The sequence below is a fragment of the Mercenaria mercenaria genome, chromosome 14, assembly GCF_021730395.1.
Source record: "Mercenaria mercenaria strain notata chromosome 14, MADL_Memer_1, whole genome shotgun sequence".
NCBI lineage: Eukaryota > Metazoa > Mollusca > Bivalvia > Venerida > Veneridae > Mercenaria > Mercenaria mercenaria.
Window position 1 is genome coordinate 75,703,050 of NC_069374.1, and position 15,811 is coordinate 75,718,860.

Here is a 15,811-nt window from a genome sequence, read left to right on the forward strand (position 1 = left end):
GCATTCTATGATTGCAAAGGATCTTCTTATAGATTGTATTGACTGGTAAGAATTCAATTAATTTTTCTTCCAGTTTGGTATGCTTTCGTTCGCATATCATTGGCACTGTCGATTTCGAATTATTTTCAGGCCGCCTTTTGGATGTGGAGCGAGATGCTTATGCAACAAAGTGTTTACGCAGGTATAATTTAAATTGTGTATTATAATTCAAATTAAGAGGGCTGATCTAAATCATACAATTACTAGTACCTGAAACATTGAATATGATATTGCATATGCCCACCATCTAGCTAATATCAAATCATATCAAATCGTAGAAGAGTTATTCTATGAAATAAGAGTTACATATTTTTGCTTACTAAAGATAACTCGTGATAGAAAATGGATACCGACAAAAATGGGGGAATTTCTTAAAAAAAAGTTTAGGTACAACTTTGGGATATGAAATTAAACATTTGGTATGTTTTTCACAGTGCTCGTCGACGGCCACCATCGAACGTCATTACGTTGCTTGTAATCATTGTAAAGTTCACAATTTTTTCCCAGTGTCTCATGAAAGAAAAGCACAACATCTTTGTATTTCTATGTATGTCAACCAGAAAATATGATTTCTACGGTATCAACCATGTGTTTCTATAATTTGACCAACAGAGCTTGAGCCCAGATATCCCAGGTTCAAACATGAGATTAATTTTATGGAGCGAAACATTTTGATAATAAATACAAACAAAACAGACACAAAATAAAATAGTTTAAAATTATTTTAATAATTTGAAGAAATTATAAATCCATTGCTTAGTTTTAGCTACCCGATTTTAACTTTCCAAGAGTGTTTGCGAGCGCGCGTTAATATGTTTCAAAATTTGTTTCAGTCATCGACCCTAAATGTACAATGAACTGCACATGTTGCAAAGATCAAATTTGTGGGCCGGGTCCTTTTTATGCAGAAGGAAGTTGTAAAAAAGGCTGTATTGATGGATACAGGGGTGCACGGTGCTACGAGAAATGTACTTTCAATTGCAAAAGATGTGCAAACAGTACTGACCGCTGCAGTGTATGTTATAATGGTTATTATCCAGGACCAATGTACGACTGTACGTCAAAATGTTCACCAGGCTGTGAAACGTGCTCTTCTGAGAGTGTTTGCACTAAATGCAAGGACTATAATCACAACGCTGATAATTCAACTGATTGCCCATATACATATTGTACGCATAAATGTAAATGTCAAAAGACAAAATGTATGTCATGCATTGATGGATACTATGATAAAACTACATCATGCAGCAAAAGCTGTCCTGATAACTGTGTCTCCTGCTCGTCTGAAGAAACGTGTGATAAATGTAAGAATGGTTACTTTAATGGTTATGCATTTGACAACACAAGTCTTCCGCGTTTAGACAACTGTTCACATGAATGTAGAGCTCATTGCACACACTGCACGTCATATGATACATGTTTGAAATGTGTACCTGGAAGATACGGATTAATCTGCAATGAGACATGTTCTGCTGGGTGTAATTCTACTGATTGCTTGATACGGTCTGGTCAATGTACATGCGCTCCGAATTTCGTAGGAAATGATTGTAAAGACTGTAAGGTAGGAAAATTTGGAAATATGTGCGAGAAGAATTGTTCCTCGGGTTGTAAAAGTGGTATTTGTAACAAACAGTCAGGTTATTGTCTAAAGGGATGTATTATCGACTCAATTGTTGGCAAAACGTGCAATGCATGTTCAGTTGGTAAGTACGGGGAGTATTGTAACACATCATTTCCAAAGAATTGTAATGACAATGAATGTGACAGAGAGAAAGGTACATGCCTAAAATGCCAGGAGAATTATACCGGAGAATTATGCCAGAAATGTGAGAAAGGAAAACATGGAGGAAGATGTAACCTACTTTGTCCCGATAGATGTGAAGGTACCGTTTGTAAGCAAGATTCTGGAAAATGTTTTAGTTGTAGCGGAAACTTCATAGGTGATCGTTGCGCTATTTGTAAAAGAGGCTTCTTTGGTTCACAATGCAATGACAAATGTTCCGAATATTGCTTCGATGATATATGCGATAGAAATACCGGAGTGTGTATGCAGGGATGCAAACGGCATTTCTCAGGAGACAAGTGTTGCTTAAGGAGCTCCAACTGTGTTAAGTGCTTAACAAATGATAGGTGTGAAGAATGTAAAATAGGCTTTCACGGATCTACGTGCAATATGACTTGCAGCAAATATTGTGTCGATAATGTATGCACACTGGCAACTGGTGTATGTACAAAGGGCTGTAATGGTACATTCGACGAATATTTATGCCCTCTGGAGGCCGGTAAGTTATTATAATATAATACTGGATTGACTTTAGTTTAGAAAATATTACAACTTTGCAAATATACCCTATACTGTATACCTTATGTAGCAAAATATAAAATAATATATTATACTGGTGGAGTTTAATTATCTGGAACAGCCGTTAGTGAGCATATACATTTCTTAAATATTTAGAATGCATGTAAATTTAAATTTCAAAATTCACATCAGTTTACGTTTTATATCTTTGGTTCACGATATCCACAGTGAGATACTTACGGGATTGTTTACATATGGTAGTAAAAGCTGTATAGCCTGTAATGTTAAACAAAAACTTGATAGCAAAATTTACTAAATTAAAATTTCAATGACATCTTTAACATTTTACTTAGAAAAATGTTTGTTTTTTATAATAGTAACTGAGGCAGACAAACCAGAGGGGAGTAATCAAGCAATTGTGGCAGTCATGGGAGTAGTCCTAGCCATTTCAGTTGTAGTTAACATTACTGTGGGTACTGTTGTAATAGTAAGAAAAGTACAATCTGGCCGCAGGTAATATTAACCTAAATCATATATTTTTTTAACAAAATATTGGTTCTTAGGAACATCTCTGTTGCGTCTGTTCTTGTATGTTTTACTGATCTATATGTTGCGTTTCAATGATGTGTGTACTCCGCTCAGTATCTAATGACTTTTTCTCTCAAATGGATTTGATTGAAAATGCGTACTATCAAATGAACAAACAGTTACATTTGTTTACCAACTGTTGAAAAGTTAAATTTACAAACTTAAGGTAGACCTAGGTAACACGATGTATGGTCGGACGACGAGTAATGGTTTGGCTTAGTGACAATAAATGTCTCGGTTTTTTACGTTTTGTAACGGTTGGAATTAAATGCCTGATGTCGAGGTTTTCCTGAGAATCAAAAATGATGTATTGTGCTTCGCTATGTTTCATTTTCCGAATTAAGTCATGTTTCAGTGGAATTGTAGTTTAATTGTTTGGTTTTATTTCACCGACACAAGCATAAGCCATATGCCAAAATGCTGGAGTTCGGTCATGGGGGAAGACCGCTCGTGCCCCGCCAGGCATTATTTCAGACACGAACGTGCACCTGGGTGATACCATTGGCCTTTCATACGCCAGCAGAATGACTTCCTCACATGAAACAATTCTATATCTCAAATGAGATTCCAGGATAAAGGTGGCATGGCGTCAGTGATTTCAAACCAGCGACCATAACAACTTGGCCAGTATCATTGTTATCAGTGATAGGAAGGGATGGGTTGGGATGCTGCGCTGCTTCTGTTGGATCTTTGTAATTGTTTTATTTTTCCTTTTAGAGCAAACAAAGATGGAATGGAAGTAGCGTTTAAAAATAACGCAACAGCTATGAGCGATCATGTGGATTTAACGATACATAACGGTTTGTTAAATTTCCAGTTTATCATCATTATTGAAATACAGATATATCTAGAACTGTGATAATTCATTATGTAAATAGATCCCTCAGAAGTTATAATTATAGAATGAACATGAATCAAATTTGACGATGTAACTATCATGTATGAGTAAATGTTATATTAAAGTTATAAAAGATATACTATGATCACGTGATTCCCTAATAAATGTTTGTTTGTTTATTTAAAGCAAATGGTATGGCTGATGAGAATAACACAGAGTATTATAATATCAACGAGGAAAACGGTAAATATCAATTTTAGTTATTACATGTTAATGAATAAAAGCAAGTGCACTAGTTATACAATATGCAGGATTTTTATTGTGACATTCCATGCAGAAGTATACGTCAAGTGTTTGGTTGTCGTTACTAAAGCACTGCATGAATATTAAGACACTGCATTGTTACATCATATTCGTTTTAGTCTGTTTACGTTTGATGCTTTACGATAATAGGAACATAAGTAGCCTCTTTGCAAGATAATCTCACATTCCCTTATCGTTAATGAAATTATGTTGAAAAGCTCATAGAGTGGAAAGTAGTTGTTTAGAAAATTGTCTGTTATACCTCCATTGTATGAATAACTGTCATTGTTTTTTTAGAAAGTTGTCTCTTATTCAGATAATGTTTGTTTATTTGAATTGAACGGAGGTAACCGTTGAACTTTACCTGCCGTTTACCTGAGTCACGCTCTGATGAACTTTATCACTAGCAATCAGTATATAGTCAGTGCATATCAATCCATCCCGCCACGATGAAAAACTTTCTGGGTATACTGTTCGTAAAAACTAACGTCGTACTATAAATTAAACGACCCCTGTCACAGATAAGAGTGAGAGAAAGAGGAATTTATTTTCTCCCAACGAGCAGAGCGAGCTTACAAAATCTAAAGCCGAATCTACCATCGCGCACATTGATGAGCACATGGAAAAAAACCGCCGAACACATTTCTGATCAACAAGATTGTTCTTGGTGAGTCTGACTTAGTTCAGATCAGCCGAATGCTGGAAGAATCCTTCACCCACACCTATGACAATCGACTTCGTGTTCTTGTTGTGTCTGTTGTAGAGAAAAACATGTCACATGTCAACCCCAGACTTGAAAAGCTAGAGTCAGAAAACTTGGCACTCAGAGCCAGGGTTGCTTCCCTTGAACTTAAAGCCAACGTGGCTGAGCAGTACAGCCGGCGTAACTGATTGGGGTGTCTGGCCTTCCTGAAGAGCCGGAAGAGAATACTGACCAGAAGATCCTCAAGCTAGTCAAGGATCTAGGCGCAAACCTGTCCATCGACGAGATCGATAGGACCCATCGACCAGGTAGACCAAGAACCTATGCATCAGCAGTTACTAGGAACAGCCCTTTGCGCCCCAGAGGTCTACATTATTGTCACATACCGGGCCCGCCAGAAACTTTCAACAATGAAAACAAAACTTAAGTCATATGACAATGCAGGTGCAGTATACAGCAGTATATACATATGTAACAAGACAATTTACTAGTTCGACCGTGCTGTATAATAATTGCATATATCCATTTAAAACATTAATGTAATACATAACTTACGTTGCCTATTGAATTTATTATATATATGTATAAACTTCATTGACATGTAACGATATAAATGTATATGTAGATATGGTGCATCTCTTACAAGCTAATTAGTAATGAACTAATGGTATCTTTCCGTCCGTCTGTCTGCCTGACCGCATGTTAGATTGACACATACAAACATCTATTTAGTATGGATTGCTGCATTTCTGTTTGATATCGAGTATATTTCATTGACAAGTAATGATCTGACGTCCGACCAACCGTCTGCTTCTTTATATAATTATATCGATATTGAATTGTTTATTTATTTTCAATTCTCTAATCAGTAGGTGAATATCTGATTGTGTTTGATTTTATCTGAGACTTGTATGGTTTTAGATTACCTACAGCTTAAAATATGGACTTGGCACGTTGTCTGGTATATGTATGGCCTGTACTTATTGTTTGAAAAGGAGTTTGATTCACTGACATGTAATGATCTGCTTACGTCCGTCCGTCTGTCCGCATATCTACTGTGACATTTTCCTATGTGTTTTTATTGCATTCTATGTTAGATTTACTAGCCTATATTTAAACCTATTTCGTATTACTTTGTTGGCATGTACATTATTGCCCACTTGTTGCTTTATAATGTTGTTACATGAATTTATTCATGTTGTTTATCCGTCCACTCTTCTGTTTTTATGTCGGACGATATCTTCTGTGACATTTATGCTCTGATGAGTTCGCCTGTCGCTGGCCCACTTTTCTACTTTGACATTCACTTATGTTACTTTCATTGCTTACTGTATTTGATCTATTATATATGAATCTAGTTCGGATTACAAATCCGATGTACATGTACATTATTATCCGTCTGTCATTATGTATGATGTTAAATCTTAAGCATGTAACTGGTTTGATGGTGAATGTCCGTTTGTCCGCATGCCTTCTGTGACATGTACCTAAGCACTTTCATTGTATGTAATTTTCGATTTACTATCATCCATATGATATTACATTGTTCAAATAGAACAATAATTATTTACAAAAATCATTATCCTAAAATCTAATGCATTATTAATATTTTACATGTTTTGATAACGTATACACATTCCTCACAGTGCTACATATCCTCAAAGTTCCATCTTACAGAATTTAAACGTAATGTCGATCTATATTATTTGAACGTCTACTAGCATAGATTTGCTACTCGGGGTTCCCCTTGGTTACAGCTATCTGACCCGGACGCACTCAATTCTGTACATGCACGACCTCTGCTGTCAAGAATAGGTCCTCAGTAAAACGAAGTCGTGCTTTGCATTTCTGGAAATATATTAACTGTCGCTACTATCATTTCATTATTTTTCTATTTTATCTCAGCCTCGCAGATCCATCGGGCTTCCAGTGCTTCTTTATTACGAGTATACTCTCGTTTGATAATACAAGAGCCTACTCGGTTCGAATCCTACTGATAACTGCATGTTCCTTGTTCACTTTGTCACATCTATCCTGTGCAGTATTCTGCTGTATTTCCTTTTCGTTCTCTTGCTGGCGACATCCATCCGAATCCAGGTCCTTCTGACTTTGATACAACTTCATCCTTAGAGATGTCTACCGCCTGGTCTTAGTATTATGCACCTAAATGTTCAAAGTATTATTCCTAAGATAGACCTACTCCAGACAGAATCTCAGCCTTATGAAATTCTGGTGTTTAATGAGACATGGCATTCCCATACAACTTTAAACGTAGATATCCTCATTCAGAATTTTGATCCGCCCTTCATAAATGATCGCGTCGTTAGACTTGGAGGAGGTGTAGCGATCTATGTATGTTCTGGTCTCTGTGCTACTCGACGGCTGGACCTAGTCTAGAAGCTTTGTGGATAGAACTTTCATCATGCCACAAAATACTCTTGGTTGGAGGCTTCTATTGATCTCCCGATTCTAACAACGAATATTGGACTCTCCTAGAAGAGCATTGATAAAGCTCATAATCATTCTTACAATGTCGCCATCACAGGTGACGTTAATATTAATGTATTAAACGACCAGTCAAACAAAATATCAATTATGACATCATATAGCTCTGTAAATTCTGAGCCAACCCATTTTACTGAAAACTCCCAATCTCTTATCGATTTTGTATTTGTAAACAATCCGCAACATGTCATATCAACATATCAAGTTTCACCGCAGATACTTTTATACCTGATCTCTCAAGATTCCATTTAAATTTCAGAAACCCAAAATTACCTCATTTAAAAAAATTATAGAAATACGACCAAGCCGACTTTGATAGTTATCGAGAAGAACTTGACCAAGCCGACTGGGATACCGATGACTTAGATTCTGTAGCCGAAGACTTAAGCAACACTATACTTAAAGTTGCCTCTAAAACAATTCCTTCTAAAATTGTCACTTTTCGTCCTGCAGATATATCATGGTTTCACTCCGGAATTCGTAAACTAATCAGACAAAGAAACTTTTCACAAAGGCAAAGTTGTATAAAAGCGAATTAGCCTGGAATAAGCAAAAACGAAACGAAACCATACGAGAAATAAGAAAAGCCAAAAACGACTTTAAAAATAAAATCATTGACAAAATTAATCAAGAAAATTTTGATACTAAAACATGGTTTTAACTTTCTAATCCAAGTCAACTGTTTTACCAGTATTGTCCTATAATGGTAGGACAGCGACTGAGGACATAGACAAGGTCAATATTCTTAATTCCTATTTCTGCGGACAATCAAACATTAATGACAGCAACCATTCACTATCTGCAAACCCGGAATAGCTATCACATATTCTCTCATCTATTCAAATCTTACAACAAGACGTTACAGATGCGATATCTTCTATTAATCCATCAAAATCCTGTGGTCCGGACATGGCCGTCCAAGGCTGCTTAAAGAAGGCTCCTCCGTCCTAGCTTCAGCACTCACTACATTCTTAAATAAACTAATTACCAAATCGTACTTTCCCTCAGTCTGGAAGAATCTGGACTAATCCATGTACCGACCAATATCTCTTCTTAGCTGTGTTGGGAAGCTAACTGAACGATGCATACACAAACATTTTTTTCAATTTTCTTACACAAAATGACATACTTAGCAATTATCAATCAAGATTTAAACGTGGTGACTCCACAATTAATCAGCTTGTGTATATCTACAATGACATTTGCAAGGCTATGGATGACTGTAAAGAAGTAAGGGTCGTATTTTGCGACATCTCAAAAGCCTTTGACCGAGTATGGCATAAAGGTCTTCTTTTTAAGTTGTCCACAATTGGTATCTGTGGTGACTTACTTCAGTGGTTCAAATCGTATCTCACTCTTCGGAAGCAAAGAGTGATTTTTGCCGATTCTTCGTCTGATTGGTCATCCATCAATGCTGGTGTTACTCAAAGCTCTATCCTCGGACCTGCTCTATTTCTTGTCTACATAAATGACATTATTCTCGATTTGAGTTCAAATGTGAGGTTGTTCGCCGACAACACTAGTAGGTACATTATTGTCGATGATCCTGCTAAGTCGGCAGCAACCTTAAACCAAGATCTCGAAACAGTTCTGAAATGTTCTAAGACTTGGCTGGTTACTTTTAATCCTTTCAAAACTGAGACTCTCACCTTCTCTAGAAAAGTGACAAAACCTGTACATCCTGACCTATATTTTGATCATGTTTTATTACATCCTGTAAGTACGCAAAAACATCTAGGTCTAACATTGTTGGAAGACTGCAAGTGGAATGCACACATCACAAATACAGTCAACAAAGCCTGGCAACGGCTTACACTGCTACGTTCCTTTAAATACCTTTTTACCAGATAGAATCTTGAACGACTATATGTCTCGTTTATTCGTCCACTACTTGAATATGGCGATGTCGTCTGGTACAACTGTTCCGACTACTTAAAATCAGAACTGGAGTCCGTTCAAATCGAAGCATTGAGAATAATTACGGGCGCAACTTAATATTGTAACTTAGATAAACTTTACAACGAATCTAGTATTGAGCCCTTAGTTAAGAGACGTAGAAGACATAAACTTTCCTTTCTTTTTAAAACGAAAAATGAACTAGTGCCCAACTACTTATAACACGTTCCATTTGCAGTTGACAGTTTCCAAACTGTCAAGTTATGTCAAAAACATGCCAATTTGGTATACAAATCGTTTTATCCTGACATTTTGGAATAATGTTTTCTTTACTTTTACAACATCGTTAAGCGGTATTATCAATTTTCCATAAAAATGCAGAACTTAACCATTAAAATCGAGACTGTTGCTACTTCATTTAGAGTTCTAATGTATGTACGTATCGAAGGAATTCGTTACTTTCTTCTTAGACAAGAATTAATCATCAAACGTTTATACAATGTTCCTCGCAAACAATCTATAAAGTTTATGGTTCATCCAATCTATAGATAGCGTAATTTCGCTAAGGCATTCTGAGGAAAGAGTATATTTGCAGTGCAACGTCCTCCTCTTAACGAAATTTCGCTAAGAGCGAATAGGATTTAAACCCTTGGAATAAAGTGTAAATAGCACACGTTCGCTAGTTAGGGAATAATTGTATGTTAAAATAATTCGCTTACTCCAACACATGAAAAGCGGATCGGACAAGTATAACATTTTGAATGAGGAAATTATTTTCAAGTTTGAGAATAGCGTAATTCCGCTGAAACGCTGCAAAAAAAAAAAAAAAAAAAAAAAAAAAAAAAAAAAAAATATGAAAACATGTTAGTTCACATCATCCTTGAAAGAAAATTAATTGATAGGGAATATTTGGAGTTATTAACTGTTTACTTTCTTGCGATAATATCGCCATTTAATTTCTGTTTTTTCCCAGTTAATTCTTTGTTTGGTCACATCGCAGAAATTAAGTTCATATGGCGATTTTTCAGCCTTCTTTGGTGGAGTAAGACTTCGCGTGCCCCTCTCTGCTTTTCAACAGTTATATCACACCGAATAGTTTTCGAGTTCTGGAATGTATTGTAACCATACACTTATTATGATATTATATCCACTGCACTGCCATATTACATTTCTTATAACATCTGTTTTAGTAGATCATGAAAGTAAATGGATGAAATATGTCTGCTCAGTAATGCTTTTCAATGGTACAGGTCTACACTTGAATTGTGGATAAATATATATTATTATTAAATAAAAGTGTATATTTATTACATTTATTTCGTCAGCGAAACATGTACATGATAACTGCATGAATATAGAGATTTCGCAGCTTGGTATAAACACGTGCTAGTATATAGATATCGCTTAAAATGAGCTTGCCAATACGGGTAAGATATGACAAATTAAGGGCCATAACTCCAATGAAAATTATAGGCACTGGCCAGTCATGTAAAGTTTGGTAAAAGCGGGCCCATTAGAATATAAAGTATTATAAAACTCTGATCACGAAACAATGAACTGGTGTGAATCCGCATTGCTGTTTCACATGATATGCACATTTAAACTTTGTGACATACAGAGAGACAAACGGACAGACCAAAATGTATGGGTCAGTCACTGCACTAATGCTAGATAAAACTTCGAGTGTACTTTTACATATACTTTCAAACCTGTCTATAAAGACAAGACTAGGTAGAGCCAAAATGTGGTCTTTATTTGGAGGTAGTCACAGGCTAAATAAATGTTAAAACAGGAAACAAAACATGTGGTCTTTAGAGTCAGGTGGCCTCTGTTCAGAGGTGGTCTTTAACACAGGTTTGCCTGCATCTCTTTTTAAGGTTATGCTAACTTGCACTACAAAAAAAAACATACGTTGAATATAAAGAAAGAACAACATTTTGATTAAAAGCTCAAACTATATTTCATGTAAACTGCTTTTACAAACAATCACATTTTTTTCTTCGAATACGAGCCATATTCCGGACTTACTAGGAACCATCTTCATGAAATCTCGCTTTTTACATTTCACCTGAAAAAATAATGCTGCTTTATTGTAAAATATAAAGAATGAAGTTAAAATGACAACCCGTGTTTGTTTGTTTGTTTTTGTGTATAAACCACTTTTTGAACAATAATTATGTTAAACAAAACTGCGTTGGTTTTCTCCGTAAATGATAAGCGCAAGAAACAATTTTAAAAGAAAGTAACACGGAAGTACTAGTTTAATATAGTACAGCCTGGACAGAATCAGCATGATTATAGGAAGTATGGTCTATCAATCGTGATGACCAAGCTTAATTGAAAAATTTTTTTAGTAGTTTCCTATGGAAAACATGACACGATTAACAAATATTCTAGATATATTTTTGTAATAAAATATCGGCGATATATCATTTTCTCGGTACGGATTTACTTTACGTTACGTTACGTTTAGAGAGAATATGTGTTAAGTAGCCAGTTAGCCCAGTCGGTAGGTCCAAAGTTCGAGTCCCTAACTGGAGTCATACTTTTTGACAATTTGCTCAGAAAGTGGGTCTTTATCAGGTTTGCTTGGACAGTCTTGCAACGTTTGCAATATTGTGTTCTTTTGGAATTCGAGGACGAATTTACACATTCTTTGGTGGGGGTGTGGGGGGGGGGGGGGGGGGGTCGAGGTACGGACTTAGTCACGTTAAAGAGAGTATGTGTCAGGCAGCCGGTCAGCTCAGGTTCGCGACCCGGGCAGACTTCACATTTCTGTCATCCTGGATTTATCACAGCATTTTTTTATTAAACAAGGATTTTCTATTACTGAACCTAATGACCTAGTTTTTGAAGGCACATGAACCAGTTTGGAACCTGACCTAGATATTATCAAGGAGAACATTCTCACCAACTTTCATGAAGATCTCGCGAAAGTATGGCCTCTAGAGAGGTCACAATATTTTTCTATTTTTATACCTACTGACCTAGTTTTGACTACACGTGATCCAGTTTCAAACTTTATCTGGATATCATCAAGGTGATCATTCAGACAAATTTTCATGAAGATCAATTGAAAAATATGGCCTCTAGAGTGGTCAAAAGGTTTTTCTACTATTAGACCTACTGACCTAGTTTTTGACCGCAGTTGTCCCAGTTTCGAACTTGACCTAGATATCATAAAGATGAATATTCTGACCAACTTTTATGAAGATCCATTGAAAAGAGAGGTCACAAGGTTTTTCTATTTTTAGACCTATTAACCTAGTTTTTGACCGCAGTTGACCCAGTTTCAAATTTGACCTAGATATTATTACGATGAACATTTTGATCAACTTTCATAAAGATCCCATGAAAAATACGGCCTCTAGAGAAGTCACAAAGTTTTTATATTATTTGACCTACAGACCTAGTTTTTGAAGGCACGTGACTCAGTTTCAATTTGACCTAGATATCATCAAGGTAAACATTCTGACCAATTTTCATGAAGATCCATTGAAAAGTACGGCCTCTAGGGAGGTCACAAGGTTTTTCTACTTTTAGACCTACTGACCTAGTTTTTGACCGCAGCTGACCCAGTTTCAAACTTGACTTAGATATCATTAAGATGAACATTCAAAGCAAATTTCATTTCATACAGATCCCATGAAAAATATGACCTCTATAGAGGTCAAAAGGTTTTTCTACAATTAGACCTACTGACCTAGTTTTTGACCGCAGTTGTCCCAGTTTCGAACTTGACCTAGATATCATAAAGATGAATATTCAGACCAACTTTTACGAAGATCCATTGAAAAGAGAGGTCACAAGGTTTTTTTATTTTTAGACCTAATAACCTAGCTTCTGACCGCAGTTGACCCAGTTTCAAACTTGACTTAGATATCATTAAAATGAACATTCAACCAAATCTTATTTCATACAGATCCCATGAAAAATATTGCCTCTAGAGAGGTCACAATGTTTTTCTATTATTTGACCTACTGACCTAGTTTTTGATGGCACGTGACCCAGTTTCAAATTTGACCTAGATATTATCAATGTGAACATTTTGACCAACTTTCATGGAGATCCATTTAAAAGTATGGCCTCTAGAGAGGTCACAACGTTTTCCTGTTTTTAGACCTACTGACCTAGTTTTTTTACCCCAGTTGACCCAGTTTCAAACTTGACCTAGATATCACCAAGATGAACATTCTGACCAACTTTCATGAAGATCCATTGAAAAATGTAACCTCTAGAGTGGTCACAAGCAAAGTTTACGCACGGACGGACAGACTGACGGACGCCGGACGCCAGGCGACCACAAAAGCTCACCTTGTCACTTCGTGACAGGTGAGCTAAAATGCGGATATTTCACAGATTCAAGCAATAAGAAATGAGTTAATGCAATAACAATTACCAACCTTTCTTAACTTTCAAAATACTCTCAGCGCTGTACCATTTCCTGAACTGGGGACTCTTTGTTTATCGATAAGGCCTCCACTTCATCCCTATCACTGAATGTCTGTAAATACATTTATGTAACATTTGTTCTAAGGTTACTATTAACAACTAAAAGATTAGTTTCCGATCTATATAGAGCTGCAGGAGACAGATTTCACATTTTACCAACCCTACTGTCTTTTATCAAAATTTCTCGATGAACATATACCCCTCTCACCTTGGGATCGAACGGACTACCCTGCTTATCCTGAATCTGCGCTCTACCTACTGAAAGAGCCAGCTAACAGCAAAACATTTAGATCAAGTCATAAGACGGACGGGGTGTGGTTAGCGGAAGCAGTAACCATATTACTTCCATATTACATATCACTAATTAATGTTACATTAATGTTTACAATTTTGATCACCTCTATTTTTTCTGCCTTTATAAGCTCCCCATAATAAAAACCAGGTATTACAACAAGGAATGCACCAAACATAATGTCCATTCCCAATAAGCGTACCTAATCTTGTTATCGAAATTACATTGAAAAACAAATTAACTACTTATTTCCACGTGAATTAAGATAAGAAATATCTTATTTATAAGAAAATTATATTAAAAGTATCTGGCATTTGAATTCGCTTAAAAGTTGCAGTAAGTTCATTGTGAGTTGTTAGATTTTAATTCAACATTCTAGTCATTCTTTCTTTTTTTTTCTTTTTTTTTTCCCATTTCTAACATAAATTAACCGCTAATTTTTAAACTTGTTTTATCCTTTTAAAACTGCTTTCATTTCCTCTCGTATCTAGACAAATCTCATCAAATGTTTATACAATATCATTATGAATTAGGGTTTCATGATATTAACGTACATGTAGTAACAAGTTGTAATAATGTAATTTAGAATCATCTATCGTTATATCCATACCTTTTAACTTTTTCATCAATATTCCTGCGATCAACTAGTACAAACATTTTGTTTCCATTGACGTCAATATCCTATGATGTGCACATAATTCTTAGTTTAGTTGTTCGTTTTCTAAAAACAATATAAAAATACACACGTATGAAAATCAGCACTTCTGAGGAGTGCATATTTAAACATACCGATATTATAAATACTAACGTTTTCGTTAAATTTACGTGCATTGCTAAACAAGTATTAAGTATGTCAGTTTTGCTATAGAATTTTCTTTGTATTATCAAAAGAAAAGGTCTTACATCATATGGTGCACGTCTACTAACATATAATACTCTAAAAAGAAATGTAAATTTCACTCATGAGAATTCTTTTTTTGACAGGTAAAATACATTTTGTCAGCAAAAACAAAAAAACAAAACCAAAAAAAAAAAAAAAAAAAAAAAAAAAAAACGACGGTCTTTATAGAGCCTGTTAGTGTTCAGATGTTGTCTTTAAGAGATAACTGATTGTATCTAGAATTTATACATGTACATTTCTACACGCCAAGGTAATAACTTAAAGTATTATGAAATTATATAACTTTTTGTCCAAACATTCCAACTATTTAAAATAGAAATAAAGATATATAATATATTTTACTTACTTTAAAGGTTTCCACTTGCTTTAAATATGTACATGTCTACCATGTTACTTTCTGTATCTGAATCCAGACGTTCCTGAAAAAAAAAACGCGCAACCTTTTAAAAAATAAACGGAAAACAGACATTGGCGCGAAATTTCCTATTTGAACAAATGCAGCCATTCAGAATAATCAATTAAATGTCTACAAAGTGGCGGGCCGAGTAAAAGAATTCGATAGTCTCTTATGTAATTTTTCATTTTTAGTTGTTTTGTTTTAAATAGAAACTTGACTAGGAAAGTTTAAAAATAAAATTAAACTTATATGTGAAGTTCTACTTATATGAAATACTGTTGAAAACGGCAAAAAAAAAAAAAAAAAAAAAATCAAACAAATATACAGTGCAGACTGCAAATAACAAATTTGAAAAATACATATTTCGCAGAAAAAATAAATGACCATGTAATATTAAATAATTTTCAGACTCAAGTAAAATATGTGTGGGAAACGCAGTAGCTGATTTATGAGCTGGAAATAAAGTTAGGTGTTTTGTGATAAGTATTAATAATGTGTGTATTGAGTAAAGTAACCGCTTTAGGTATAATATTGTTCAAAACCAGAAATAAAAAAAAATGTAAGCAGCGAGAATTAGTAAGTTTCAGAACTACTA

The 15,811-nt window shown here is 35.2% G+C and overlaps 1 protein-coding gene and 1 long non-coding RNA gene across 2 annotated transcripts; one reads left to right on the forward strand and one right to left on the reverse strand.

Annotated features, from left to right (window-relative positions):
* Positions 1-119: 119 nt before the first annotated feature.
* On the forward strand, positions 120-4,961 carry LOC123543274 (multiple epidermal growth factor-like domains protein 10). The gene is made up of 6 exons (XM_053522722.1): positions 120-181; positions 873-2,321; positions 2,719-2,854; positions 3,647-3,729; positions 3,954-4,010; positions 4,834-4,961. The coding sequence occupies exons 1-6, from the start codon at positions 142-144 to the stop codon at positions 4,959-4,961; spliced, it is 1,893 nt and encodes a 630-aa protein (XP_053378697.1). The 5' UTR covers positions 120-141.
* An 8,602-nt stretch (positions 4,962-13,563) lies between these two features.
* LOC128548308 (uncharacterized) lies at positions 13,564-15,388 on the reverse strand. Its single transcript, XR_008366930.1, has 3 exons — positions 15,166-15,388; positions 14,529-14,639; positions 13,564-13,678 (listed from the first exon to the last, which is right to left on the reverse strand). It is a non-coding gene; the product is annotated as an uncharacterized LOC128548308 (long non-coding RNA).
* Positions 15,389-15,811: the final 423 nt, after the last annotated feature.

Coding starts and splice junctions, on each gene's coding strand:
- LOC123543274 (XM_053522722.1), top strand. CDS start 142: ATGTGGAGCGAGATGCTTATGCAACAAAGTGTTTACGCAG. Junction 2,855..3,646: donor AAAGTACAATCTGGCCGCAG/GTAATATTAACC, acceptor TTTTCCTTTTAG/AGCAAACAAAGATGGAATGG. Junction 4,011..4,833: donor TAATATCAACGAGGAAAACG/GTAAATATCAAT, acceptor TGTCTGTTGTAG/AGAAAAACATGTCACATGTC.